Source organism: Kwoniella dejecticola, chromosome 2 (assembly GCF_000512565.2).
Source record: "Kwoniella dejecticola CBS 10117 chromosome 2, complete sequence".
In the NCBI taxonomy this organism is placed as follows: Eukaryota; Fungi; Basidiomycota; class Tremellomycetes; order Tremellales; family Cryptococcaceae; genus Kwoniella; species Kwoniella dejecticola.
In genome coordinates, this window is record NC_089302.1 from 2,009,471 (window position 1) to 2,033,961 (window position 24,491).

The following is a 24,491-nucleotide window of genomic DNA, read 5'->3' on the forward strand; positions in this document are numbered from 1 at the left end:
ATGTCGTCGACCTGGTCCCACCTTACTTGTCCCCCTCAACCACCTTTCCCCGTCCCAATCTCCGATGATGTATTCCTCCCTATTCCTACACCAGTCTCCCTCCGAGCTTCCTTTTCAGAGCCTTCGTTGAGCTTTGATTTAAAGGGCCTGAATATGCTGGCGAGTACCGAAGGTGAGAAAGAGGTCGTCAAAATACAGGAGATCAAGATGTAAGCCTGTCATGTTGTTTCCCCACGAGAAACACGCCGCGAGCTGATGCAATGCTGAATTGGCTTTCGCAGGCGACGACGCAACACGTTATTAATGACTCCTGGAGAAGTCCACAAATTGGCCACGATCTCCATCTTACCTCCTCATCAGATCCGCTCATCTACCAAGAAACCTGTGTTCGCCAACAAGGGTAATTTGTATAAACCATTACCCAAGACTCCTCAGCCCGCCAGAAGGATCCCTTCCGATATATCCACTCCCTCCTCCACTCACTCGGACAGAGATGCTCATAGCGAGGATGATGTTGACAGTGAAAGTGGTAGTGAAAGCGAGGATGAGTCCTGTGCATCGGCATCGGCATCGACACATTCCACACCTTATTCATCATACATCAAACACGATGACAGCCTGGATGTCTCCCCTTGTCCATCTAAGCCCAATTCCAAAATGGATATCGAGAACCTCCTTATCGCGCCCATCGGCTTGAAGGGATTAGTCCAGATCGAGGGATTACCACTCCATCGACATGAGAGGGAGGATAGTTTCAGAATATGGAGATCTCCCGTCAAGTCGCAGTCACAAATCCAGAACCAAGATCAGCATAGGTCATCTGCCGCTCTTGCGAGAGACGAAGAAAATGCTCATAACGATACCAAAGTCAAGAGGAGAAGGATCAGTCAGATCGAATGGGAAGGTATGCCTTGTCCCGAGGAATTCGTCTCGCCGAAAACTAAGTATAGGATGAATGAATTAGGCAGGAGTCTTCAGTGGACTACCTTACATTGAGACTGAAACACATTTATATAACCCTCGTGTATCATTAGTGATAGTTGGTAAAGTATGACATGACGACATGAATGACTGCAATGTAACGCGCATTCTGGTCACTGAGGGGCACAGTAGATGAGCCAGGATTGTATTTGGGGATACATGACATGTTGCACAAGTAGCACATATACGTATTGATCGGTAACAGCGACGAATGCGCGCGAAGTTATCTTAGTTGAAACGAAGGCCAGAGTCCATCTAGGTCTAAATCAAATCAAATACAATATAAATCAACAAATCTCGAAAACAATGTTTAATCAACAGAAACAAAGATGTAAGAAACAAACAAGTGTCCAGCCATAAATCGAAAAAAAAAACAAATGTCCAAATGAGGTCTTTCCCCCGTGATCCTGTTCACGTGCTTCGTTGATAGAGCTTGACATGTTACAAGCTGCCTCTTCTGGCACTTTCTCTTTCCGGTTTCTTGTCTATCTTCAGCGCTTTAGCCAATCGCTTGAACATTCCCCCTCCACTTCCGCCTTTCTTGGACTTCTTCATCGTCCCATTACTCTTCAATGACTCCTTATCGCCAACAGAGCCATCTGCATCGCCATCCGATTTGGTACAGCTGATGACGTTATCCCTGTCCTCGTCATTCAACAGGATCTCAATGTTGTCGTCATCGTTCTCCTCTAAAATAGGCTCGCATGATTCGAGGGAAGAAGTCTGGGTTGATGAAGTGGCAGAGGTCATGGAGCTCATCGAGCAGGTCGAGTCGTTCGATACCAAGGACGAGTTCGAGGAAGATCTTCGCATCGTATTGGACATGAATGCTGCTCTGGGAGGCGAGAGTGACGTGAGAGCGAGCAAACCTTCTTCGTTCAGCTGTAATTCCTTCTTCGACGTCTCGGCCAATTTCGATAGCCTGTCCTGAGAGCTGAATGAACCGAATGACGAGGTCGATGATCTCCTCCTGTCGTCTGACCAAGAGTTGATACTTGAAGACGAGGAGTTCGCGCTATTACTCCTCAAGTTGCTTAAGCTTGGCTTCGATCGAAGAGACTGGGACGACGATGCTCGTTTGGCAGCGACAGGCATTACCACACCGCTCTTCCTCAAGCCGGATCTCGAGAATTTGGGTGCAGTAGGATCGCTGAATTCAGGTTGACCTGATCCATCGGGAGGAAGAGGACTTGATTGACTAGGTTTAGACACTGCATCTGCCCAAAGACCGCTCGGTGTACGTGATGGGCTAGGTCTTGAGGGCGATCCGCAGTGGCTGGCCGCACGCTTGTTATCCACAGGACTATGTGGTGGTGACAGTGGTCTGGCTACCAGGCCCAGTCCATTCTGAGGCGGCGGCGCGAAGTCGCGATGATTCCTAGATGACAGTGGTGCTCCCTCGCCACCTCTTGATTTGTGAGGTCGCTCTCGGTCCATGGGCGATAAGGGTTTCCCTTGAGCTCTCTCTGGACTCTGGGGTGGACTCAGCAATCCGCCTACACCCATAAAGCTTGCTGCTTTGCGCAACGGCGGCAGGCGTGACCCGGATGCTTCTGCCAGTTCTTCTTCCTCATCAACTTGACAGCGCAACGGACTGGATACCTTGACCATACTGTGTCGATGATACGAGTGACGCGGGTTCAAGGGTGGGCGTGAGGTGTCGATGGGAGAGGGAGAGAAATCATTTGATCCTGATGTGGGCGGAGCGAGAAGTCGAGAATGATAGGGTTGTCGTTTTGCCGGTGAGGTCGAGATGTTCACGGAGCCTGGAAAAGACATGGCGAGGTGTTCTCGAAGTGGTCTTGGCGTTGATGACTGAGGAAGGAGGTTCGTTGTCAGCTTAAATGGCCCGCTCTGTTGAGTACAAGAGCCAGTGCACACTCACCGGTAATGAATGTCGACCTGCACCATCCCAACCAGCAACGAATGCTTGAGCGGCCAATCTAGTGGAGAAAGTCTTGAAGACAGGACGCGGATAGTCCTGCATAAAGTGATTAGATATGCACATGTCAGCATGGTAACGTTATTGATCGACATAATATCCGAGCAGGTGACATGGGATGGTCATTTGATGACGTGAAGCGAAAAAGGGTTGATCTTGTCTTGGGCAAACACGCAGATCTTATCTCGAACGAATGCACAATGATCTGCAGACCGATCATGAAGTGAAAAAGGGGAAATACGAAACTCACGATGATCTGCCTTTCGGCTTCGTGCCAAACAGTGTAGACTCCAGCTTTATGACCTTGCCTGACTGCGAAGAACAGATATCTTTGGGGTGATTTTGATGGACCAGCTTGATAGATTGTCGGGGCAGGTGGTAATCTAGATACTCTATATGTAGATTGCGATACTGTATAGCTTGTGACGGATTGTATGGGAAGCTGTGTAGGGATTGAAAAGGATGTTTGTTGAAAAGGAGTGTTGCTGATTATAGGATTTGCTTGAGTTTGACTATCGGAAGGAGAGAACGATAAAGGCTGTTCGGAATCAAGTTCAAGTGTTGTCATTGACAGATCACGTTCATCGTCGTTGAGATAAGTTGAGAAGATGTATGCCCCTGGCGGTGATGGATCCATTGATGGGGTGATCATAGCTGTTGATGCCATTTTCGTATGGTTTATTTTGGATTTTCTTCCGTCCGCGTGTGTTGCTTACTTCACAGGGTGTTGGCACAGTGCATGCATGTGCCTTTTGCGCACCAAAGTCGTTGCTGAAACCGTAGTGCCCTTCTAAAAGTGATATAGTCGGTCCTAGCGTTAATTTGATTCCCGAAAAGACAAGGATTATCAGGGCGTCGGATAGCTTTTACAGGCTAAGCTGACTGCGGATGAGAAGAAAGCAGGGCAAGTGGGAGTGGGCAACAAGAATCTTGGTAAGGCAGTCTCAGGACAGTCGGCAAGGGATGATGATATGACAAGATTCAAAGGCAGGGGAGAGCGACGATCAATGCGTTGATGTTGATTGAAAGGCGTTTGATGCGTGAGAGTAGTATGCGAGTTGTCGTCAAGCAAGGAGTGTGCGGCCAAAATACTTCAATGAGCGTGTCGTTTGGGCTTTTCTATATATACAGGTTGGTTTTATTGTTGAGATGTTCTATTTTGATCTCGAAAACATTACAGCACATATGCAGACAAGAAATTCCAGGCGAATGAATGGGAGTATGCAAATGTATTGATGGAAGTCGTATGTTGTAGATCCGATAATCTCAGACGACCAGGCCCAAAAAGGTTTTTCTGTAGAAGACTGGTATTCTAAAGGGGAAGGAGGCAGTATTTCGGTTTCGGCTTCCGGTGATTATCCAAATCAAATGTAAATGAGGTGATGGTCTACGTTATCCCTTTCGTCGTGTCGATGCGATCGCTCAACGGCAGTCGAGATTGCAAGGAAGGTAAGTGAGTGAGAGGAGATAGATGGAATCGGTATATTAATATTGAATGAATGGATGGATGGATGCCAGATGGATGGATAGATAATCTCGATCATGCAGTTCTATTTACCATAATTCGGTAATTGCTAGGACGCAGGATATACGACGAGCATTTGGAGGGCAGACGAGCAGCTTCACGCGACGCACTTCGCAAATGACAGATATTACATGAATTGATTGGTATGTGGTCTGGCCATGCATCCGTAAGAGTGGAGCAAATAGGGCAAAGTCATGATCTCTGACCGGCACAGCGAATCCTGACCAGGTCGTATCTCAAAAGGGACCCGTTGTCTCTTTCTACTTCTCTTCTCTTCTCGTGCTCATTTTTTCTTGACCGCCTGTATAATTTTATGGTGCTCATTCTTTTAGCACTTGTGCCCCACAAGTTCGAGTTCTTTCTCTGTGCTACCATATCAATCAAATACCTTGTCATTTCCATTCTGAACCCCCTAAAAACAATTAAGCATTCAATCTATCAGGTATCAGGATAAGGAATGAGCGAAAATTTATGGCATGCGATAGCTTCCGAAGGCGAGATCATGTAAATTACCCGTCTAACGTAAGAGAGATATAGATAAGACCCCTAAAAATTACAGTCTTCCCGGAACTAAGGAACCGTCATCTCCTTTCACTCTAGGCACAACATCAGGGACAGGGGAGCTCATCACCCGCATGTCTACGTCCGCCCAGCTTGCGTTGGCGTTGTGAGCGTATATTTATATGGTAATACCGTACCATAGGTCCCTTGGCCAAGGGGAAGGAGTATGAAACATGACATTCCTTGTGGCAACGTATACCTCCCTTCGACCCCGAAATAGAAATTTCATTTCTACGTTTAGCTTGTATGGCGAATATACGGTAATACCAGAATACCCTGAAAAATTGATATACAGACAAGTATGTAGGTAAGACGCACTCAATCCTTCCCGTCTAATTGAGAGATCGACCCGACCCGACCCCAAAACCTACGGCCTGTAGATAGGGAGAATGGGGTGTCGTGTCGTGGCGCTAGGGTAGGATAGGATGCTTATATCTTGATTTCAAGTCTCGTTTAACTCTGTCAAAGCTGCTTCAAAGCACCGAAGCAGCACAAGGTTCGTGGAGCGTCACGGTGTAGCGTTCAGAACTTAGTCGAAACGCGAAAGCGGTGCTGCACTGTTAGAGCGATCCGTATATCGTATGTCTTCCGGGAAATGTGTATAGGGAAATGTGTATATGTCTCAGGTCTGCACCGCCGAGAATCCGAAAGTAAGGGAAGTGATGTTGGAGGCGTGAATACAAACCCTTAAGCCACACCTTGTGAGCGTGTTCAGTCTGCGCCAAGCGGAGCGATGCGAGTGATTTGCTGGAATGCGTGGTCAACTCTCGTCCATGCGCGACAATATGACGAGCATGACGAGCATTTTCGAAACGCGTAGTGAAGAGCCCAGAGAGCTATTGCGGAGAATTCGTATCGGAACGATATCGAAAAAGCCAACGCCTAAGCTGACGACGGCCCGACAAGGAGCGTATAATACACATGGTGGTAAAGTGCATGAACACCGAAGTATACTGAAAACATTATCCTATATACAGAAACCGTCGTAAATACATAAACATGATCATAAAACTATAATGACAGTACTCGATTACATATGTTCCTTGGCATGTTCGTCTGAGGTTGAGGGGAGAAGGGAGGATGGAAGATTGCGAGATGGGCTGAATGTCTTTTCACTCCCATGAACATGACCCATAACAATGACAAAATACTGTACAATGTGAGGTGAGAATTGAAGTTGTTACCATTACAATGACACTGAATGCAATTTTATCCGCTTTGTAATCCATCCATCCTTTCTATTCTAATTCCAATTCCAAGTCCATGTTCAAGATACAGTACCTTCACTTTCTGACTGGATGGCAGAGGACTGAAGATTGATCATTGGTTTTATTCGTTTCACGTCAAAGGAAACAGAGGGACAGAACGGGAAGGATAATCTCCCTACGCTTGTACGCGTTTAGCACCGCGTTTCGCAACGGCTTTCCCAATTTTACTATCCTTGAAAGTCCAAGTCGGGTCTTTATCGCGTATAAATGAATGTTGAAGCAAGTCTTTAGCCATCGGTCGATCCCTAGGGTCCGTAGCTAGGCATTTGGTATTCATGAAGTCCAATTGAGTTTCCGAGAGGTGTATGTCGGCCGGTAGAGGTGGTCTAGCTCGTTTGTTGAATAGCTAAGCAGAAATAAAACACAGAAATATCAGCTTTGTCCTCTTTTCTTACTGTTCTCGTATCGCTGAAAAGAAGAAAGGAAAATAGGGGGAAAACATATCGTCGCCCGAACCCACCTCAAACATAGCTGCGACTTGTTCCATATCGCCCCAAGGCCGTTTACCGGACCACATCTCCATGACCACACATCCGAGACTCCATATATCGACTTTGCCAGAGTAAGTTCGTTCAGAGAACGAATGGATCACTTCGGGCGCCATCCAAAAGACGGAGCCTTTCATATTTGTAGCTTGACCGAAGGAGTCATATGCATCGGCTGCGTGAGTCAAGGTTGTCATATTAGTCACGGTCACAATTTCCTCGTCCTCGCAAAGCCCGAAGACTACTCACAGGTCTGCTTGGAGATACCGAAATCACTGATTTTGCATATCCCCTGAGCGTCCACTAATATGTTGTCACCTTTCAGGTCCTATCAAGCGCCGTATCATATCATATTAGCGTCATCCTCCCTCCTAAATAACTTGACACATCAGACAAGGTAGGCAGAAGAGTAGCTCACTCGATGCCAGATATTCTTGGAATGCAAATACGCAAGACCCTCGAGGATCTGTTCAGTGAAGAATCGGACCAATTGCGGTTCAAAGCGAGCTTGGTTTGGCGTCCGATAGATCGAAGCGATAGTTCCACCAGGTACGTATTCAAGGAAACTACCGAAAATGTGGAACAACGTGTATCAGCCATAAGTCGTGTGCCTTCTGCTGCCTCGTAAAGCTGCGGAGGAAGAGTGGACTCACATGGACAAGTATTCCTCGCTAGTCTCATACCCTAGATACGCCACGATATTCTTATGCTCCAAATCTCTCAGTAACCCAATCTCATCGCGTAGAGCTTTGACCATGCCCAATTGCCTCTTATCGTTCCTATCGGTCTCACTGACGGGCAATTCGACCTGTTTCACAGCCATCATGTCTCCTGTAGTAACATTAAGAGCTATGTACACTCTTCCGTAAGACCCTTTGCCTATCAGTTCACCTTTAACCCAGTTCACAGTAGACGGTTTGGTCGAGTCGGTCTCTGCTTCCGCCGGAGATTCAGGTATAGGAGTAGCCATCTGGCCCGCCGCAATCTTTGATGGTGTCACTTCTACCAATTTGTGATCCCACATCTTCGAAGACCTTCTCTCCACCTTGTTTGCGGCAGCGGCTGCAGCAGCAGCCAAGACCTTTTCGCCATCTTCGTTGTCGCCACTGAGGATGTCGGGGAGGGTCTTTTTACCGCTGAAAAGACTTGCTAGATCCCGGGATTGTCGTTGGAGTGTTCTTCGCTTGTGATCCGCAACCACTCTGATCGACCGTCGATTCTCAAGCTTGTTGAATTTACTTCTGACTATATTTCCGATTCCAGAGGGCTTAGCAGGTTCGGCAGCGGTAACAGCTGGAGTCGAAGTAACGGAGCTGGACAATTTAGAGGTAGTGGAAATGGGAGGGATTTGTTGAACCGCCTCGAGCTTCGAAGGGGATTCTGCAGCTGGAGTTGTTGGGGTGGACCCTGGTCCTTGTACAATCGGTTGATCCAAATCGATCTTGGGGAAAACTCGATCAAGGTTCTCGTACAGCTGTTCCGGTTCGGGCCTGAAATTCCATTGATTTGGATCTTTCGGTCTGGCGAACGATTTGCCTCTCTTGACTCCCGACAGAGATCCAGTGACTGATCCTTCTCCTGTACCTTCTGATTCAGTCGCACTGTCGGAAGGCGTGGTTGCTGAGTGGATACCTAGACCCAGAGCGTCTGTACCAGTAAGAGCGGCAGTATTGACGATGAGATTGGGTTTAGACGGTGAGGGTCTGACAGCGCTAGAGCGGCTGAGAGTCCTTCTGGGTGGGGTGGAAGTGGGTTTCGGCGCTGTGATCCATAGTGTCGCTTCGTCTTCGTCAGAAGGTGGACGGGCAGTGCTTTCAGTATCACCAGATCGTTGAGAAGCAGCCTGGATCATGTCCCTAATATGACCCTCCCATACTCCTGCCCGCGCAGTATCGTTAGAATCGGTATCCTCACTCTTCTGAGGTTGGACAGTGGCTTCAGAGCTGACCGTACCGGCCACAGAGAGTGTGTCGGTATCACTGCGAGTGTACCGATTCGACGACAGCCACGTGGGTTGCTCAGGAGAGTGATCAGGATGATTATACGGGAGTTGAGAATCGCGAGCATCGTCGCTATAAGCTGTGCTTTCGCTCACACGACGAGGACCATCAAGTATAGGCGAGCTCGGTCGGTGAGGAATCGACGCAGATCCGCTCCTCGGTCTGGTCCAAATATTAGGCGAAGGCATATCGCTGAACCCATGATACGTTCCAGCGTGACGAGCGGTGTTGGGCGGGCTGAACTCGTCGTAGTATGTTGATGGTCTGCGGTTACCCGTCGCTGTCTGAGGTGAAGTCGGGGGCGGAGGAGATCGATCATAATGCACCGTGTTAGGCCTTGAAGCACTAAGCGGAGGTTCCGAGTCATCCCAGCTGGGTCCTCTGGTACCTCTTGGCAATGTATTATTGTACCCAGGCCGGTTCTGCCAGTGTGTTGATGTCGCACTGCTCGGGTGGGGCGAAGGAAACGGTATCATACCAGCCCCGTCGATCGGGATTTCAAGAGGCTGTATCCTCGAGCTACCCGCGCGTGCAGGTTCTGGGTAACGCCCGTCCTGCATGCGATCGATCGATGGACTTCTATATCCGGCGGCAGCAGGTTGAACATTTCGGCGCTCTGGATAGCCAGGCTGAGGCGTCATGGCCGCTCGAGGAGGGAGATTAGCGTATGGCGGACGGAAAGCGCCACCTTGCTGACTGAAGGGGCGAAGATTATCCATTGACCGAACGTTCTGTACCGTAGGAGGAGCGGTAAGGTGATCGCTGCTGGAATCCTTGCGGTAAGGTAAAGGCAATCTCTGTCTTTCACCCCTTGCTGACAGGGAACCGCCCTGCACCTGGTGAGGACCTGGCGTGGATCTTCCAATGACTTGCTGGAGTCTCGGATCGTGCAATCTCTCCTGTGCATGGGACGCCTCTTGATATGGGTTGGCAGCGAAACCACTGGGTCTGCGAGGAGCACCGGTTTGAGGGTAGGTCATTTCAGGCGAATATTGAGCAGGCGGAGATTGATACATGGTAGAGCTACCTTGCCGATTAGGCACGGGCTGAGAAGTTTGGCGGAAAACGGGGCGATGTTCCATGGTCGATCCTGGCCGCTCATCAGGTATCGGAACGTGGTAAGTCGCACTTTCGTCCAGAGGTCTGCCTGTCTGAGCTTGCTTTCTGAAGTAGTCTTGACGAGCTCTACGATCCTGATCAAAGGTGTGGAACCGGCTATCCCTCTCTTCTTGCGCTTCGGCGTGCGTGGCCGCCCGTACAGCTGCTTCGTACTGCCGGCGTTCCTCTTCAGCCCTTTGTTCAGCGTCCACTTGGCGCTGTGAAATAACGGGTCGTCAGCATGGGCCGTGTCGACCGATCTCAGTGAGTCGCGCGAGGGTATATACGTGCACGATGGGCACAAGGGGCACTCGGTACAGGTGACTCACAGCTCTAGCCTCATCTTCTGCAATCTGGTTCTCCTGCCTCAGCCTGTCCTCCTCTTCCAACCGCACCATCATCTCCCATATATCCTTCTCTTCCTGTTGCTGCTTTCTAGCCATCTCCTCATCATCCGCAGTCTGTGCCATCTGAGCCTTTCTCTGAGCTTCAATCCGTCGAGCCTCAATCTCTTCAGCTTCATACATCTTGAGCAATGCCCGAGTTTCCGGATCGACATCGTCGTCAATCCTCAGTCCGAGACCAGTATTCTCCCATCGACTACCGCTTGGTCCGGGTCCACCGCGGCTACTGCCGATGAATGGGTCTTGATGGCCTTGTGAGCTCGATGCGCGGGATCCTGAGACTGGTGTGGGTGCATGATGCCTGATTTCCGGTTTGGAGAATGGTTCAGCTAAAGAAGGAGAGACGGGATGATTCAGGTCGAAGTGTCTGCTCGAGGGGGATGAAAGTGAAGATGTGTCACGAGCTGGGAGAGGTGGTCCAGCGACTTTTGACGAAGGCGTGCGCAAGGCGGGTGAAGAGGTAGTCGGATCTGTAATAGGAGATCTTGAACTGCCGTTAGATCGACCAGTACCAGCATTCCTCTTTCCTTGCTTGCCGCTCCATTCCTCCGCTTCAGGGCCTAAATCGCTCCAATCACTCGTGCTCATCGCGCTCCGATCTACCAATTCTCCACTAGCACTGCTCAGACTGCCCTCTTTCGAATGACGCGACGAAGGTCGGTTGAGGAGATGGTGAGGTAGATCAGTCGTGATAGGAGAAATGCCCGCCCGACGATTGTCGGCTGCCGAGCGATACGGTGTGTAATCCGGCTGAGAAGCTACAGGTGGAATGACAGATGCTGCGGATGACGTGGGAACGTTTGTTTGCTTTACAAGAAATTTGAGTGTCGCTCGAGAGTCGCCTTGTGACGTACAGAGATGCAGTAAAGCAGCAGGAAGGATCGGGATGTCGTCTGCTGGTTCTCCAATCTCTGTACGGTACATGGACAGCGTTGGATGCTCTTCATCTCGTATGCGCAGCTTGATATAGGATTAGCACTGTCTGCATGTGCGCGAACCCTATCTAAGCGAGCAAACTCACCTTAGAGAAGACCTTCTCTCGAATACCCTCGGCAGTATGAATGCCCGTGATGTCCACCAGATGAAACGCCTCGTTGTCCGTCGTGACCTGTAATCTGACCTGGTGACCATGAGTCGAACCTGACCTGTCCCGGTTTGTCATCCCCACACTCATAATACTCCCACCGGCCTCGCTTGGTGTCGCAGGACTCAGCGCATCTTCAGGACTGGCGACGCGATTCGGTGTGAAATGCTGGTGGACATTGGGTGGAAGGGGATGATGGAAGGATGTTGACGACGGGGATCGATCTTGCGGAGAATGGGTAGCTATTGGCGGTGATGGTAGAGGAGGTAGTGCTCGGGAAGGGGAATGCTGTTGATTATGTTGATGTTGAGGTATCGTTGATCCTGATGCCGTTCGAGGCTCATGACTTGGTCTGACAGCGTCTGCTGGTGCCGCAACTGGAGTGGTGAATGCTCTGCGCAAATGTCTCTCGGGTTGTGGTGGGGGCTGAGGAGGAACAGGCGAGATCTCAGGTCGATGACCGTACGTTGACGAGCCAGGAGCAGGTGAAGGTGTAGGGTGTGGAAAAGGTAGAGCAGTCGAGCTAGAGTTGTGAGAGGGCGGTTGAGGTCTAGGCGGTTGTGACTTCGGACTTGGATTCGAGTTGGTCTGGTTGGAGACACTCGGTATCGAGGGAAGAGGGGAAGACTGCGGGGCAGGGATGCTCGGTAGCGGTAAATGACCATGACTGTGGGAGAATGGATGACCTTGAGACCTTATCGACAAGCTAGGAGAGCTGGGCGCTTGAGCATGAGTGGGGGGTATCGCTACGGAAGTTGAAGAAGACGTCGAAACGCTCGGACCTGCTGAAGCGTTCCTACTCGAATTTGACGTCAAAGTGATAGGCGATACTCCTGAATTGGAAATATTCGTATTTGTATGAGTGGTCACAATGGAGGGTGAGCGTTGAGATGGGTGGCTCGATCTAGGTGGTGACGGCTCATCTTCATCCGAATTATCAGGATTGGCAACGTATAATCCAGGTACTACCCCTCGCTTTCTAGCTCCTAATGGTCGACGTATCGGCGGTGCTGGTGCAGGCGTTGATGGTCCAGCCTGCGTCGTGATATGCAGTTGAGGATGATTGGTCATCGTAGCCAATTGTTGCACCTATGAACGTTTGCGCAGACGCATGAAGAGGGGTTCAACTGGTGGGATCAGGTGGTCGCTGCGAAGCAGTTGAGTTGGATTGATGTTATGGTATCATGAGACTGATGCGATGCTTCTCGTGATGCATGAGGGACCAATGGGGTAAGAGCCGTCCAGTCGTGTATGCTCCGAGGATGTTTCTTGTGACTATGATGTGCAGTACAAAGGTAGTTGAAGTGAAGGCCTATGTGAGAATTGAACAAAGTAATCAACTGATGATCCAGGAATAGAGTTCACGTCAACTGCACACTAAACCGTCATCATTTCGGTCATCACCACCGCGAACACCAAAACAAACAAATGAAGTCCTACATGCATGCAAACGCAACACTCATAACTCACTCTGTGTGTATGTCCACACGCACAGAAAGCGTTGTCCATCAACTCCCTCCAAGCGAGGTCTGATATCGCATGAACCCGTTTCGAGATCCGAGCTTCAGAGGTGAAGCAGTGAAGCAGATTTGACCGGAGATGAAACGATTCTAGGGGGTCCTCATACACGATCCTGATTATTCTGTCAAATCGTCTCCCTGCTCGAGCGCAGCTGTCAACCTTCTCGTCTCGAGATGTAACTTGATCGCCGAAGAACAGGCGACCTGACAGGACTTGCCGGTGGTGATTCTGATGTAATATGCGACTGCGTTCAAGGGGTTGAGTTTTGGAAATTGATGAGACCGTCGTCAAGATGTGAAACGGTGACACCCCTCAGATGACGTTGAGGAGGCAAGAAATGATCAAAGCTCAGATCTTATATTCTGAACGAGTCACATCAATCAATGGATGCAGAGATCTCCCATTGACATTTGTTTTTAGTTTTCAGACCTCGACACGTCATCTCGTGTCTGATTGATCATCACAACCGGTATGGTGTGCACTCTCTTCCAACCCATGCTATATCACTCCCAGTCCTTCTCAGCATGTTTGAGAGTCAAGCATGAGAGCTGGTGTGCCTTATGCTTTAGTATAAAGGACGGTATAGTCGTAAACCAAGTTCGCTTGTCTTGCCTTATCTTGCCTCTCGCTTATAGCCAACAAGCATGATCCCCGTTCTGAAGTACATACAGTCTAGGTAGAAACAAGTAGATCTCTCTCTCTCTCCATAGTGAGGGGTGCACACGCACTCATAACAAGGAACCGGTAAGGCGGTAAGGCGGTAAGGTATGGGAAGCATTCGTTTGTCTTCGTTTGCAGATCAAGATCATCAAAAGGCACAAAGTAAAGGTCGTCGTACTTGGATTATATCATCATGCGGGATTGAAGGTGGAAAATGGTCACGCGGTCATTTCACTGACTGTATAGTCCAGTCAAACATCTTGCTTCGTTCGTTTCAACTTTTCTCCAATGTACTTGCTCAACAAGATCCCGGCTGACAGGTACGTTTTAGAAGGGAAGGTAGGGAAGATATATACATAATTTTGACTCCTCGCTTTGGAATCCGACTAACAACCTTGATTCATCGTCGTTTGTCTCTTCGACTCTTCGACTCTCTGCATACACTATACTGATTCCGCGTCTCTCACATCTCATATCTCACCCACGCTCGTACTGGCAATTGTGATCTGCTTTCTCCTGTCAAGACTATTGATTCAGCGAAGCAGACCAAAGAGCTCCCACGAAAGTAAGGATCTGAAAAGCGACAATCGATCAGCACGCTGTGTCTCCATTGTCGTATTGCATTGATGCACTCACCAATCTCGGTCGTACATCCACAATATCTGCGTGGTCACAAACAGTCAGCTCATTGACGCGACAGTAGAATACTGCAGACCGCCCAAAGGGTTCGGGTTGTGTAGCACGATCCGTGTAGCACGATCTGAATGGATGAGACCCACCTTCTGGCACAAGGAAAATCAAAGCCCCCAATTTTCTCGCGATAGAGATAGCGAGTTTGGCTGTACTCCCGGATCAGCTCATTCCACCATTTGTTAGATAAATCTTCAGCTCAACTCACCGTTCATCCTCTTCTCTTCTTCATCCTTCCCATCAGTTACCAAGCTGTAATCCACAATCCCAGGTCTAACCGCATTCAAGAGATCCAGGAAAAAGATAGCATTGGATAGCGAGGGATCTTTGAACGACCTCATCGTCGAGTTTTTACCGGACGATTTTACTTTATCGTTAGACCATTTCACAATATCTTGATCCGTCACTCCCTTGCCATTCTTCGAGATCGAAGCCAATGTTTGATTAATGGACAATCTCATTAATTGCCATACTAGACCCAATACCAGAGTCTTCGTCCCGTCAACAATGTCTGATCCTTGGATACCGACTATATGCATTCCGTTCGATTTCGCCAAGTCGACAGAGTAATTGGTATTTTCGACAGCCTTGAATCTCGATAATTCTTGTCCTTCTTTAGGTTTCGATACTCTTCTCCAGATGACTGAGCCGGGGATGACTTTATCGAATCCTTGTAAGAGCACATAACCGTCCTACCGAAACAGATCGATAAATCTGAGCTTATCCATGAATACGAATTTGAAGGGTGTAAATTCACCTTGAGATCCTCGAACAGATTGTATACTCCTGGATCAACGTCCAAAGAGTTCAACCAGAGAGTGAACACCCTAGCTTCCCTTTCGCCTTCAGCATCGAAGTCTTCTATAGGAGGAGGCGCTTCAGTTTCTTCCAGAGGAGCAAGACCGGGCCAAGTGTTGAACAGATTCGCGACGAAAGCCAAGTTCAATTTAGGGTTACCCGCCACGAGGGAGTTGGCCGTCAAGAATCGTCTACATCCAATCTTATCGGCATTCTGTAATACCTCTTCTGCTCGTTGGTGCAAATCCCGAGTCTGTAAGGGCGACCTCGAGCATTCTTCTGGTTTCAACTGATTGAGCAGTACAGTGTAATTCTCTCCGTCCGACACATCTCGAGAGAAGTTCTCTACCCTGTTCATTCGTAATAGAAGAATCAGCTAAAATCACAGCCATAGAGAAAGATTGTTAAGAGATTGACTCACTTTCTGTGCCATCCAGCAGCCTTGAGATGGTAGTTGAACCATCTCAACAGAATTTGATCTGGAGGCAATCGTAAAAACTCCTCCAATGTCTCACCGTCGTCCAATAATCTATACAACTCCGGGTGGATCCTTATATCGATCTTGCTCAATAAACCCCTTCTGATCACTTGCCAAATCAGACCTAAGATCAAGTGCTCTCTACCCTCCGATATGTCCGCTGCACCGATATTGACGACTGAGCATCCGATACCTTTGGCAGAGGTGATTACGATGTTATTGTTCTCGGTAATTTGGAAAGCATTCAATGGCTTAGGTTTGCCTTTTCCACCGGATGGTTTGTTGAGCACCCGTTCGTCGATAGTCTCAGGTACGGAGTCGTTGATCAGTTTACAGAGTATCAAACCGTCTTTCCAATTTGTCAGCTGAATTCGCTCCACGAGTAAAGTGGGGTGTGGAGAGCTCACCTTTGACTTCGTCGAAAAGCTGCATGGTCTCTGTAGGTATCGGTAGAAGGTGTCCGATATCCTTGTCTCCAGCAAGTACCTAAAATCGCCTGAGTCAGCTTTTCTACGCAGGTGTCAGCTGGCAATCTGATTTACTCCGTTGATGTGGTCCGTGAAAGACCGCCTCTCATCCTCATTGATCGTATGTTGAGCGTTTGTTCCTGCTGTACCTTTCACCGATATCCTTCCCTTGCTTGTCTCGAGGCTACAGGCATCCGAGAGATGTCAGCTAGCTTCACGAAGCAGGACATGGGGAGCGAGCTGACGCAGGAGCATTCTTGGGAGCTCTCAACAGAGAATGTAATTGAACCCAATCTTCCAGCTCTACTCTTCCCGAGGCATCGATGTTGACGTGTTTCAAGGTTTCTCGGGCCTATCACAGGCGGTCAATCATTCATCAGCTCGATGCCTGGAGAGACAGACATTGGAAGCGTAGCGAGTTGAAGAGGTCAACCTACGGAATCATAATCTGCCTCTCCGTTAGATTGCAGAGCCGAGATAACGGTAGCCTTATCCACACTGCCTTTATCGTCTACGTCAATCTGACTGTACATAGGAGAGTAACAGTCAGCTTGAAATCCTTACTCAAAAAGTCAAGACTATCTAGACATCTGGCCGAGAGCCAGCGGGACTCACTTGAATTTATTGATAAGATCGAATATCTCATCCTGCTTCAGATCCGGGTATTTCTTGCCCAACTTGAGAGCTTGCATCTTGGTAGTCGGGTGGTAGTGGTTCTATGTGCAGAAGAAGGGTGTTCTGTACTGGTGTCGGAATGGCGAAAATATGGTATAGTAATCGTAATGTTCGACAAGTAGGTGCGAGGTATGTCGTTGCTGCTCGGGCTGTGTTGACGGGGTGGTCGTAGGGTTATTGTTATTTTACCCTACGTCATCATCACCAGCCAGCGATGGACATAGCCGCCGAACGTGGCAGTTCCTGTGGATTTGTCGATCATCAAACACGTGGCAATCGTGGCATTCTTATTGACCCCTCTCTCGAGGGATACTTTGCGGCGTCCCCTCGATAGCTCTACCCACGACTCGTTCCGAGATCTGTGATGCTCAAATGATGTTCAGGTTGCCATCAGGAACGTGCTGGTACTCGTTTGGACCCGCTATGTGGTCTCCCTGCGCAGATATTGACGATTGAAGTTAACAGGTCTATTCCTTCTCCACCAAGAATTCAAACCGGCTATACTTCGACTCCCTTCGCAACTCGCCGAAATCAAAGCTTGAACTTGGCGCGGCACAGAAAATCGAATCACGACTTGTGTCACTCAACCCAGTCCCCAAATCACAGTCACACTCGGCGATCTTGATCTTGCTGCTTATGGCTATTCGACTGGAACTCGAGATGAGATAATCCCGTAACACCGATCTGCTATAGCATACACAAGTAGCGCGGGGACTTACGGGGGTATAGCACAAGCACAACGAGGGAGGGCAGGGGGTTGCGTCAACCGATCTAACACACTTAACCCTTTGTTGACTCACCCCTTCAATTATCCAAATACCCAAAACACAGACGCAACTCACGCTTTTCACATATACCAACCAACCCAAGAGAGAAACATAAAAAAGATACATCCCCCCTCATCTTTCATCTTCTCATCTCTCTTCTTCATACATACATCATCACCATCGTCAATTAACTAACCCTTTCACTTCAATTTAGCATACATCCACAATGGGTGAGTCAACGTCCTCTTATTTCTGCATGCATGCATAGCTAGATAGAAGGAGATGCTGAAGATACGATGGATGCATGCATATAGCCCGAACTAAAGTAAGTAAACCTTTTCTATGCTTGACATCGCGGAGGAAGGAAGCAAAGGAAGGGAGAGGCGAAAACAACGCACAAACAACCATGCATACAAAATCCTCTCCACCATACATACATCTTTCATCGGATGTTGGCGCAATCTATCCCTTCATCACCACTTGCCCTCTCACCGTCATCGTTCCTTTACTCATCCTCGCCGATGCATACGCGTCGATGAGATGCCCCAGACTTCCATGCATGTTTGCAATGCATTTGCCACCGGTTTACCGCTTCTCTCGTCATCGTTTATCGCCCACCTTCCTTCCTTCCATCCTTGTCTTCATCTCTCACTCAGTCCTGTTACCTATGCATATACATCCATATCGACCTTTTTCCTATTCACTGCTCCCAACACCTATCATGCCGAAGCAAGCACTGACATCTTTGCCTCAATAGCAAACAGCTAGAAAGTCCACCGGTGGTAAAGCCCCAAGAAAGCAACGTAAGTCTCCTCTTCTTCCTTCTCCCCGCATTCACATACATCAAGGCGCTTACCAAGCTTTTCTTCGTATTCAGTCGCCACCAAGGCTGCTAGAAAGCAAGCCCCATCTCAAGTCTCCGGTGGTGTCAAGAAGCCTCACAGATACAGACCCGGTACCGTCGCTTTGCGAGAAATCAGAAGATACCAGAAGTGAGTGTAAACTACCATCATACTCTTGTGGAACCAGTTTCCTTCGCAGCCTCACACCACGTAGGCCTATGCTGATGCTTGCCATCCACAGGTCTACCGAGCTCTTGATCAGAAAGCTTCCTTTCCAAAGACTCGTCAGAGAAATCGCTCAAGACTTCAAGACTGATCGTGAGTTACCCACAACGCAATACTAGATCCCAAAGCTGACTAGTCGCCCTACAGTCCGATTCCAATCTTCCGCTATCGGTGCTCTCCAAGAAGCCTCTGAGGCTTACCTCGTCTCCCTCTTCGAGGACAGTGAGTCGCAGTCTCTCTATATCACTAATTCCTTCGTGAAACTGATCTGTCCACTTCTCTTTTCTAGCCAACTTGGCTGCTATCCACGCCAAGCGAGTTACCATCCAACCCAAGGATCTTCAACTCGCCCGAAGACTCCGAGGCGAGCGATCTTAAGTGGTCTAATTCGGCATGATCAGATCAGTATCACGATGATCTGATCACCCTGACTTTCTCTACTTTTCTCCATTCCTTCGACCCTTGGCAATTTTTCATTTGATGAGAAACCTTTTGTCCCCTTCGATGAGAGTCACATGTCATTCATTCCATGTCGTGTTATGTCATTTCGTTTTTCGCTGTATACACTTTGTCACCTATTCTTCCTCGAGCCAATCCGATATATCGATACATATATGAGATAAAAGCCGAGATGTGATGTATTTACTGTTCCATATTTATGTGAGCCTGGAGCACGAGCACAGCTCAACCTCCCCTGGTAGTAAGCAATCTGCGGACTCTCAGACGGGTCTACATCGACAGATATGGCGTGCAGTCAGACAGCTTCGTTGGGGTAGCTCTGCAAAGAGGAGGGAGTCATGATGATATGATGGATTTAGATATACATACATACAACATCTTGTAACATGAAGTACAGAGTATATGGCAAGGTCATATACGCCGGTCATCCTTTTCAACCTCAACTTCCATCCCATCGTTGCCATTGACATCTTCATTTCCTCGCCGCTGTTGATGTTGCAATTGTTCTTGCTCAGCCTTCAACCCCTTGATCGCATCCACCATATCACTCAGAACCTTCTCTTCTATCCTATTCGCATACAGACCCAACTCGACTCCTCTCGGGCCGTTGTTCTGAGCAGCAGAGGAGGATAGAGTCGTCGCGAAGGGGGTGGGTATATTATCGACAGACGGCGGACTCAGCGTGGAGCTTGGGATCTTGGTAGCGTGTAGATAATAGACTGTCTGGCGAAGGACGAATTGGATTTTCTATGGTAGCGACAGCACGATGCATGATCAGTTTCAGCTCATGATCAGCCCTGCTTCTTCCTTTGACCACCTCGCTGCGGTTGGATACAGACGAAACCCAGACTGAAGACTGGTGGTATATGCTTGATGGCAGAGTATTGTCCGAGCTCACATCTAGTAAAGTCATATACCTCTCAACACCTTCTCTAGCCCTTATCCCACTTATCTCTTCATCCGCACCCGTATCGCTGACACTAGGACCGTCGATGGCGGTGGAAGTGGTCAAATGCGATAAAATAGGTTTGACCGACAGTAGCAATTCAGGAATAGCCTATAATGGACGCCCATAAGCTCACCGGTTGAGCGTTTTGTCAGGCGAACGAGTGAAGGTCGCATGGCAGACTACGACGTACCTTCTCAACGTTTGTTAGAGCGACGAACAGACTCTGGGAGTCTAGAGACTCGAGTTCTAGGCCATCGGAAATCGAGGCGGAGGTCTCACCGGACGGAGAGTCCATCGTTTTCGTCGGTTGGCCGATTATACCAAGTCGTCGTCGTCGTCGTCGTCGTCCGTATTTTTCCTTCTTGGTGGTCAGGCAGTCTGATAGTCACGGACTTGACGCTGCTATCGTTCCAAAGTCTGACTGGGTAGCTGTGCCCACGGTGTTTGAGTATGATGGAATGAATGTCTGGATAGAAACGAAGAACTGCTGAATAAATATCGGACAAACACAAGAAACGCCATTACACTCGGAGTGGAGGTCAACCACTCGAATTTTACCCTCGAGAATATGTTATACTCGGACTTTCCAACTCTCCTCTATGAAAGAGGTTCACATATCATTTCGTTACGATACACCTCGACCAACGACAGATCTTCGAGCAGTGTCTTCTGAAGACGAGTCGTATCCAAAAGAATAGAAAAGACCCGCCTTCCAGACGGACAATCATCCCCCAAGGTTTCTAGCCTTCAACTCGACTCTGAGATGGGTCGAGATAGAATCAAAATACTCGATGGCGGGATGGTGAGTCCAACCCCCCTCGTCCAGCCTCACGCACCCTCCCCAACTCTTTTCGATTTCCCTTCAACTCCCGCCCAGCTTTCATCACTGCACGGTGGACTGACGGCGTCGGGCTTGTCTTCCTGATGACGAGCAGGGAACGACCCTCGAGGCGATGGGCCATTCGGTCAATTCGGAATTATGGGGATCAGAACTCCTACACACCAATCCGGAGATCATGGCTGGGATCCACCGGCAGTACGCTCAGGCAGGTGCGGATCTGGTAGAGACCTGTACGTGGGTATCTCTCTTCTTGTCTTTGTTTCCAAGGTCGCGTTCTTGGTTGGATGGGTACTGATGTATACCATTTCGTATCCGGGTAGATACCAGTTAACCTCTGGGAACCTGTCTAATTACTTGTCTACTATCCAAGCCTCGAAGACAAGCTCGTCCCCGACATTTTCTTACAATGAGAATCAGAACAACGACACAAGCCATACTCAGGACCATGACCATGACCAGGACTATGATACGAACAGTCTATTCTGTAGATCCATCGACTTGGTTCACACCGCTTTCTCTTCCAGTCCCCTCCATGGCTCCAGTATCAATACAGTTACACATGTCACTCACAGTCACCAGAGGACAGACAAAAGCAAAGATGTAGTATTCTCCTGTGGACCATACGGATCAACCCTTCGACCCGGCGCAGAGTACTCAGGGCTGTATCCTCCGCCTTACGGACCGTCCTCATCAGGCTCATCAGAAGTGGGATCGGATAAGGCAATGAACAACTTTGAGTCGAGCGTAGAAGGACAATCTCAAGAAGAAGAAGCGATCAGACTATTGACCAAATTCCACTTGGACAAATTATTGACTGTTGCGCTAGTAGAAGAGACCTGGCGGAAAATCGAGTGGATAGCGTTCGAGACGATCCCTTTATTGTATGAGATCAAAGCTATTCGGCTGGCCATGGGCGAGCTATACGATTTATTGCGCCGGCACTACTGGAAGGCAGAAACGCTTGAAGATGGGTGGTATAAGAAGAAATTTTGGATTACTTGTCCTTTCCCGAATTCCCAATTCCCCCAAATGGGCCCGAATGGTTATCATGTAGAAATCGACGAATTGATGGATACCTTGATTTCCCCTACCATGCACTGCCAAGGACAAGGACAAGTTGGAGAAGCTGTGACAAAGCCAATCCCAATGCCAATACCCAATGGGATAGGAATAAATTGTACCAATCCTTCATACCTCTCTTCCCTCTCGAAGGAATTCACGAATGCCCTCAAAGGACAATTGCAACGACAACGGGAACGGGAACAACGGCCAAAGGTATCTTTCGTGTGTTATCCGGATGGTGGACAGGTATACGACGTACATACGCGATCATGGTCGACCCCTTTAGGCGGATCAGATCCGGACGAATGGGCAAAGGGGTTATTGAGTATAGCGAGGGAGGTGGAGAAAGCCAAATTCAAGTCCAATGACAATAAGAATGACAATGACAATGACAATGACAATGACTGCGGAGATGGGAAGGAGAGTGAGAGAAACTCAGAAGGCGAAGAGTATGTATGGGATGGAGTCATAGTGGGTGGGTGTTGCAAGACTTCGTTCGATGAGATAAGGGCGTTAAAGACCAACTTGGATAAAATGTACGAAAAGGAGTAAAGGTCAAGCACGATAGATGAATTTGAAATCAATAGGTGAGATGAGATGAGATGAGATGAGGTGGGGATGCTGTGCATGCCGAATGCCTATCTCTATCCCATTCTACTCAAGCGAATGCATCATTTGATCTTGGATCTTGGATCTTGGATAGTGGATCATGGACTTTACATCGTGGATCATGGTACATTGTACATGATTCGTGATCATGATCATGATTATCATACCCAAGTCCGGATGTCTTGGGTCCAACGACACGAGTCTGATAATCATTCGTGATGACTCCTCCAACACCCATCTATTCCCTATCTTACCGTTTGATCTTGTTCGGGTAATATTGCAAAGAGACATGACTAAGCCCGTCCTGCACAGCTTGATAATCGCTCTTGGGTAATGTCAACACCTCCACTCGTTTACCAAGTCCAGGCCATGGTTTCGAACCTTGTTCCGTATTGCTTGCTGAGGTAGAAAGCGATGACGAGGATGGAGAAGAGGAGATGGTTGTCATCTTTTGATTGACCCAATTCGGATCTGTTAAGGGTGATAGATCCGACGATCGTTCCAAGTGCTACAAAGCCATCATTCATTCAGGTTGAAGAAAATCAGCAATCATCATCTTTCTTGAGCCAGTCCGGTATATAGTAGGCACTCAGAACCAAGCTGTAATGTACTTGGAACTCACCTTTTTCACTTGATCATAAGAAACTTCCATCCCTGAAACTTCCTTGATGATCTCTTGACTACCGAACGCGTGATATATTCGCACGTCGTGTAAACGGAATAAGACGTTATCGACCCGCAAGAATAGGCGGGAAAGTATGAAGAATGAATGCGGCATGACTCGCTATCAACGCACGGAATGAGATCAACTCAAATACTCTCAGTGGACATTGATGCGATGACTAAATGGACTGGGGAGAGAAAGACATGAGAGAGTTCGGCACACTGGGCGTGATATGGCAATTGGAAATTGGAAATGTAATGGAAGTTGCACTTACTATCCTGACGTTTAGGATGGATTCACCATTATCGTGCAGCTCGTCCTCGTATAGCGGGACATCGTCGTAGAACAGTATTCGGTCAAGGACGGGATCTTGACGAGCTAAGAGAGCCAGAGGTATGGAATGCGTTGGAGATGGTTTGAAGGACTATTATCCAAACCAAATCAAGGCAGATGATGGCGAAGGCAAAGCGGACATCAGCCAGCAGGATCGCGGACAGAAAAAAGAATCCGGCATTCGTAGGAATGGGATGGGAAGGGGAAAATAACCACCGATGGACCGGCAACAGAGCCCGAATAACATGTTGAGAAAGTCCAATCGTGCGGTTTGACGGGTTTACTGGGTATAGGCATATCTCCTGAGAAAGTGTTTGTATGTGTCGATGATCTGATGACGGTCATGGATATGTAAGCATGAGCGACACCTTCCGTCCCCGTTCCGCAATCTGATCTGGCCGAACCAAAGCCAGATCATGTATGGGAAATACACAAAATGCAGATGATGAGACATTCACTTCGTAGTCCATTTATCAGCCATACTAACTTTAACACCACCTCCGACCCTCTCTTCCCATCCTTCGCCCGTCGCTACCCCAGCCAGAGCTTTTATACTATCGAATTTCAATTCTACTTTCTTCTCACTATCTCCTTGTCCACCGCTCGAATTTGAATTTGAGGCTGAAGAAGAAGAAGCGGACGAGGAAGAACCAGGGGAATAAGTGAGTCGGATGGAATTGTTGCCAAAGGTCATTTCGGGTAATGGTAGATTCAACGATCGTTCGGCTCTGTTTGATCGCAACATAGTCATATCATGTCATATCATATTATCAGCTCAGCTAAATCAGCTTCACTGAATACTAGGCAAAAGCCCAACAGAATATACAATTAAGCAAATGCTAAGTTGGTAGGAAGAGGAAGCTGAATTTGGAGATGAAGATGTGAAGGGAGCTGAGCGAGACCTACGAATCAATTTCTTTCCCATTCAAAATAGGTTTCTTGATCGTCTCGATCTCCCAATCATTGATGCTGATGGTATGTACATTGGGAGTTTTGTTGATGCTAAATTTCGGATTCGGGTTAGAGTGAGGATTCGGTAATATAGCAGGAGCTGGGGCGGGGGCCGGGGCTGATGTTGGTAAGGTTGTCATACTGTCGCGATA

At 48.4% G+C, this 24,491-nt stretch overlaps 8 protein-coding genes across 8 annotated transcripts; 3 read left to right on the forward strand and 5 right to left on the reverse strand.

Annotated features, from left to right (window-relative positions):
* On the forward strand, window positions 1-996 carry I303_102183 (uncharacterized protein; the record flags this gene model as incomplete). The annotated part of the gene is made up of 2 exons (XM_018405033.1): window positions 1-209; window positions 282-996. 2 exons carry the CDS (start codon window positions 1-3, stop codon window positions 994-996), a joined length of 924 nt encoding a protein of 307 aa, XP_018265314.1.
* Window positions 997-1,422: 426 nt separating this feature from the next.
* I303_102184 (uncharacterized protein) lies at window positions 1,423-3,590 on the reverse strand (the record flags this gene model as incomplete). Its single annotated transcript, XM_018405032.1, has 3 exons — window positions 1,423-2,796; window positions 2,867-2,962; window positions 3,174-3,590. 3 exons carry the CDS (start codon window positions 3,588-3,590, stop codon window positions 1,423-1,425), a joined length of 1,887 nt encoding a protein of 628 aa, XP_018265313.1.
* A 2,802-nt stretch (window positions 3,591-6,392) lies between these two features.
* On the reverse strand, window positions 6,393-12,419 carry I303_102185 (uncharacterized protein; the record flags this gene model as incomplete). The annotated part of the gene is made up of 7 exons (XM_018405031.1): window positions 6,393-6,623; window positions 6,738-6,937; window positions 7,012-7,090; window positions 7,181-7,328; window positions 7,416-10,078; window positions 10,190-11,224; window positions 11,286-12,419. The coding sequence occupies 7 exons, from the start codon at window positions 12,417-12,419 to the stop codon at window positions 6,393-6,395; spliced, it is 5,490 nt and encodes a 1,829-aa protein (XP_018265312.1).
* Window positions 12,420-14,054: 1,635 nt separating this feature from the next.
* On the reverse strand, window positions 14,055-16,654 carry I303_102186 (uncharacterized protein; the record flags this gene model as incomplete). The annotated part of the gene is made up of 11 exons (XM_018405030.1): window positions 14,055-14,102; window positions 14,166-14,191; window positions 14,309-14,368; window positions 14,428-14,911; window positions 14,977-15,367; window positions 15,439-15,844; window positions 15,903-15,981; window positions 16,038-16,146; window positions 16,208-16,314; window positions 16,400-16,487; window positions 16,578-16,654. The coding sequence occupies 11 exons, from the start codon at window positions 16,652-16,654 to the stop codon at window positions 14,055-14,057; spliced, it is 1,875 nt and encodes a 624-aa protein (XP_018265311.1).
* Window positions 16,655-17,630: 976 nt separating this feature from the next.
* I303_102187 (histone H3) lies at window positions 17,631-18,849 on the forward strand (the record flags this gene model as incomplete). The annotated part of the gene is made up of 7 exons (XM_065968487.1): window positions 17,631-17,634; window positions 17,719-17,729; window positions 18,162-18,207; window positions 18,282-18,396; window positions 18,488-18,564; window positions 18,619-18,693; window positions 18,761-18,849. The coding sequence occupies 7 exons, from the start codon at window positions 17,631-17,633 to the stop codon at window positions 18,847-18,849; spliced, it is 417 nt and encodes a 138-aa protein (XP_065824559.1).
* Window positions 18,850-19,341: 492 nt separating this feature from the next.
* Window positions 19,342-20,174, reverse strand: I303_102188 (uncharacterized protein; the record flags this gene model as incomplete). The annotated part of the gene is made up of 3 exons (XM_018405028.1): window positions 19,342-19,677; window positions 19,829-19,987; window positions 20,070-20,174. 3 exons carry the CDS (start codon window positions 20,172-20,174, stop codon window positions 19,342-19,344), a joined length of 600 nt encoding a protein of 199 aa, XP_018265309.1.
* Window positions 20,175-20,642: 468 nt separating this feature from the next.
* I303_102189 (uncharacterized protein) lies at window positions 20,643-22,334 on the forward strand (the record flags this gene model as incomplete). Its single annotated transcript, XM_018405027.2, has 3 exons — window positions 20,643-20,681; window positions 20,815-20,954; window positions 21,041-22,334. 3 exons carry the CDS (start codon window positions 20,643-20,645, stop codon window positions 22,332-22,334), a joined length of 1,473 nt encoding a protein of 490 aa, XP_018265308.2.
* A 307-nt stretch (window positions 22,335-22,641) lies between these two features.
* Window positions 22,642-24,479, reverse strand: I303_102190 (uncharacterized protein; the record flags this gene model as incomplete). Its single annotated transcript, XM_018405026.1, has 6 exons — window positions 22,642-22,899; window positions 23,014-23,175; window positions 23,330-23,479; window positions 23,605-23,719; window positions 23,847-24,116; window positions 24,295-24,479. The coding sequence occupies 6 exons, from the start codon at window positions 24,477-24,479 to the stop codon at window positions 22,642-22,644; spliced, it is 1,140 nt and encodes a 379-aa protein (XP_018265307.1).
* Between the last annotated feature and the right edge of the window lie 12 nt (window positions 24,480-24,491).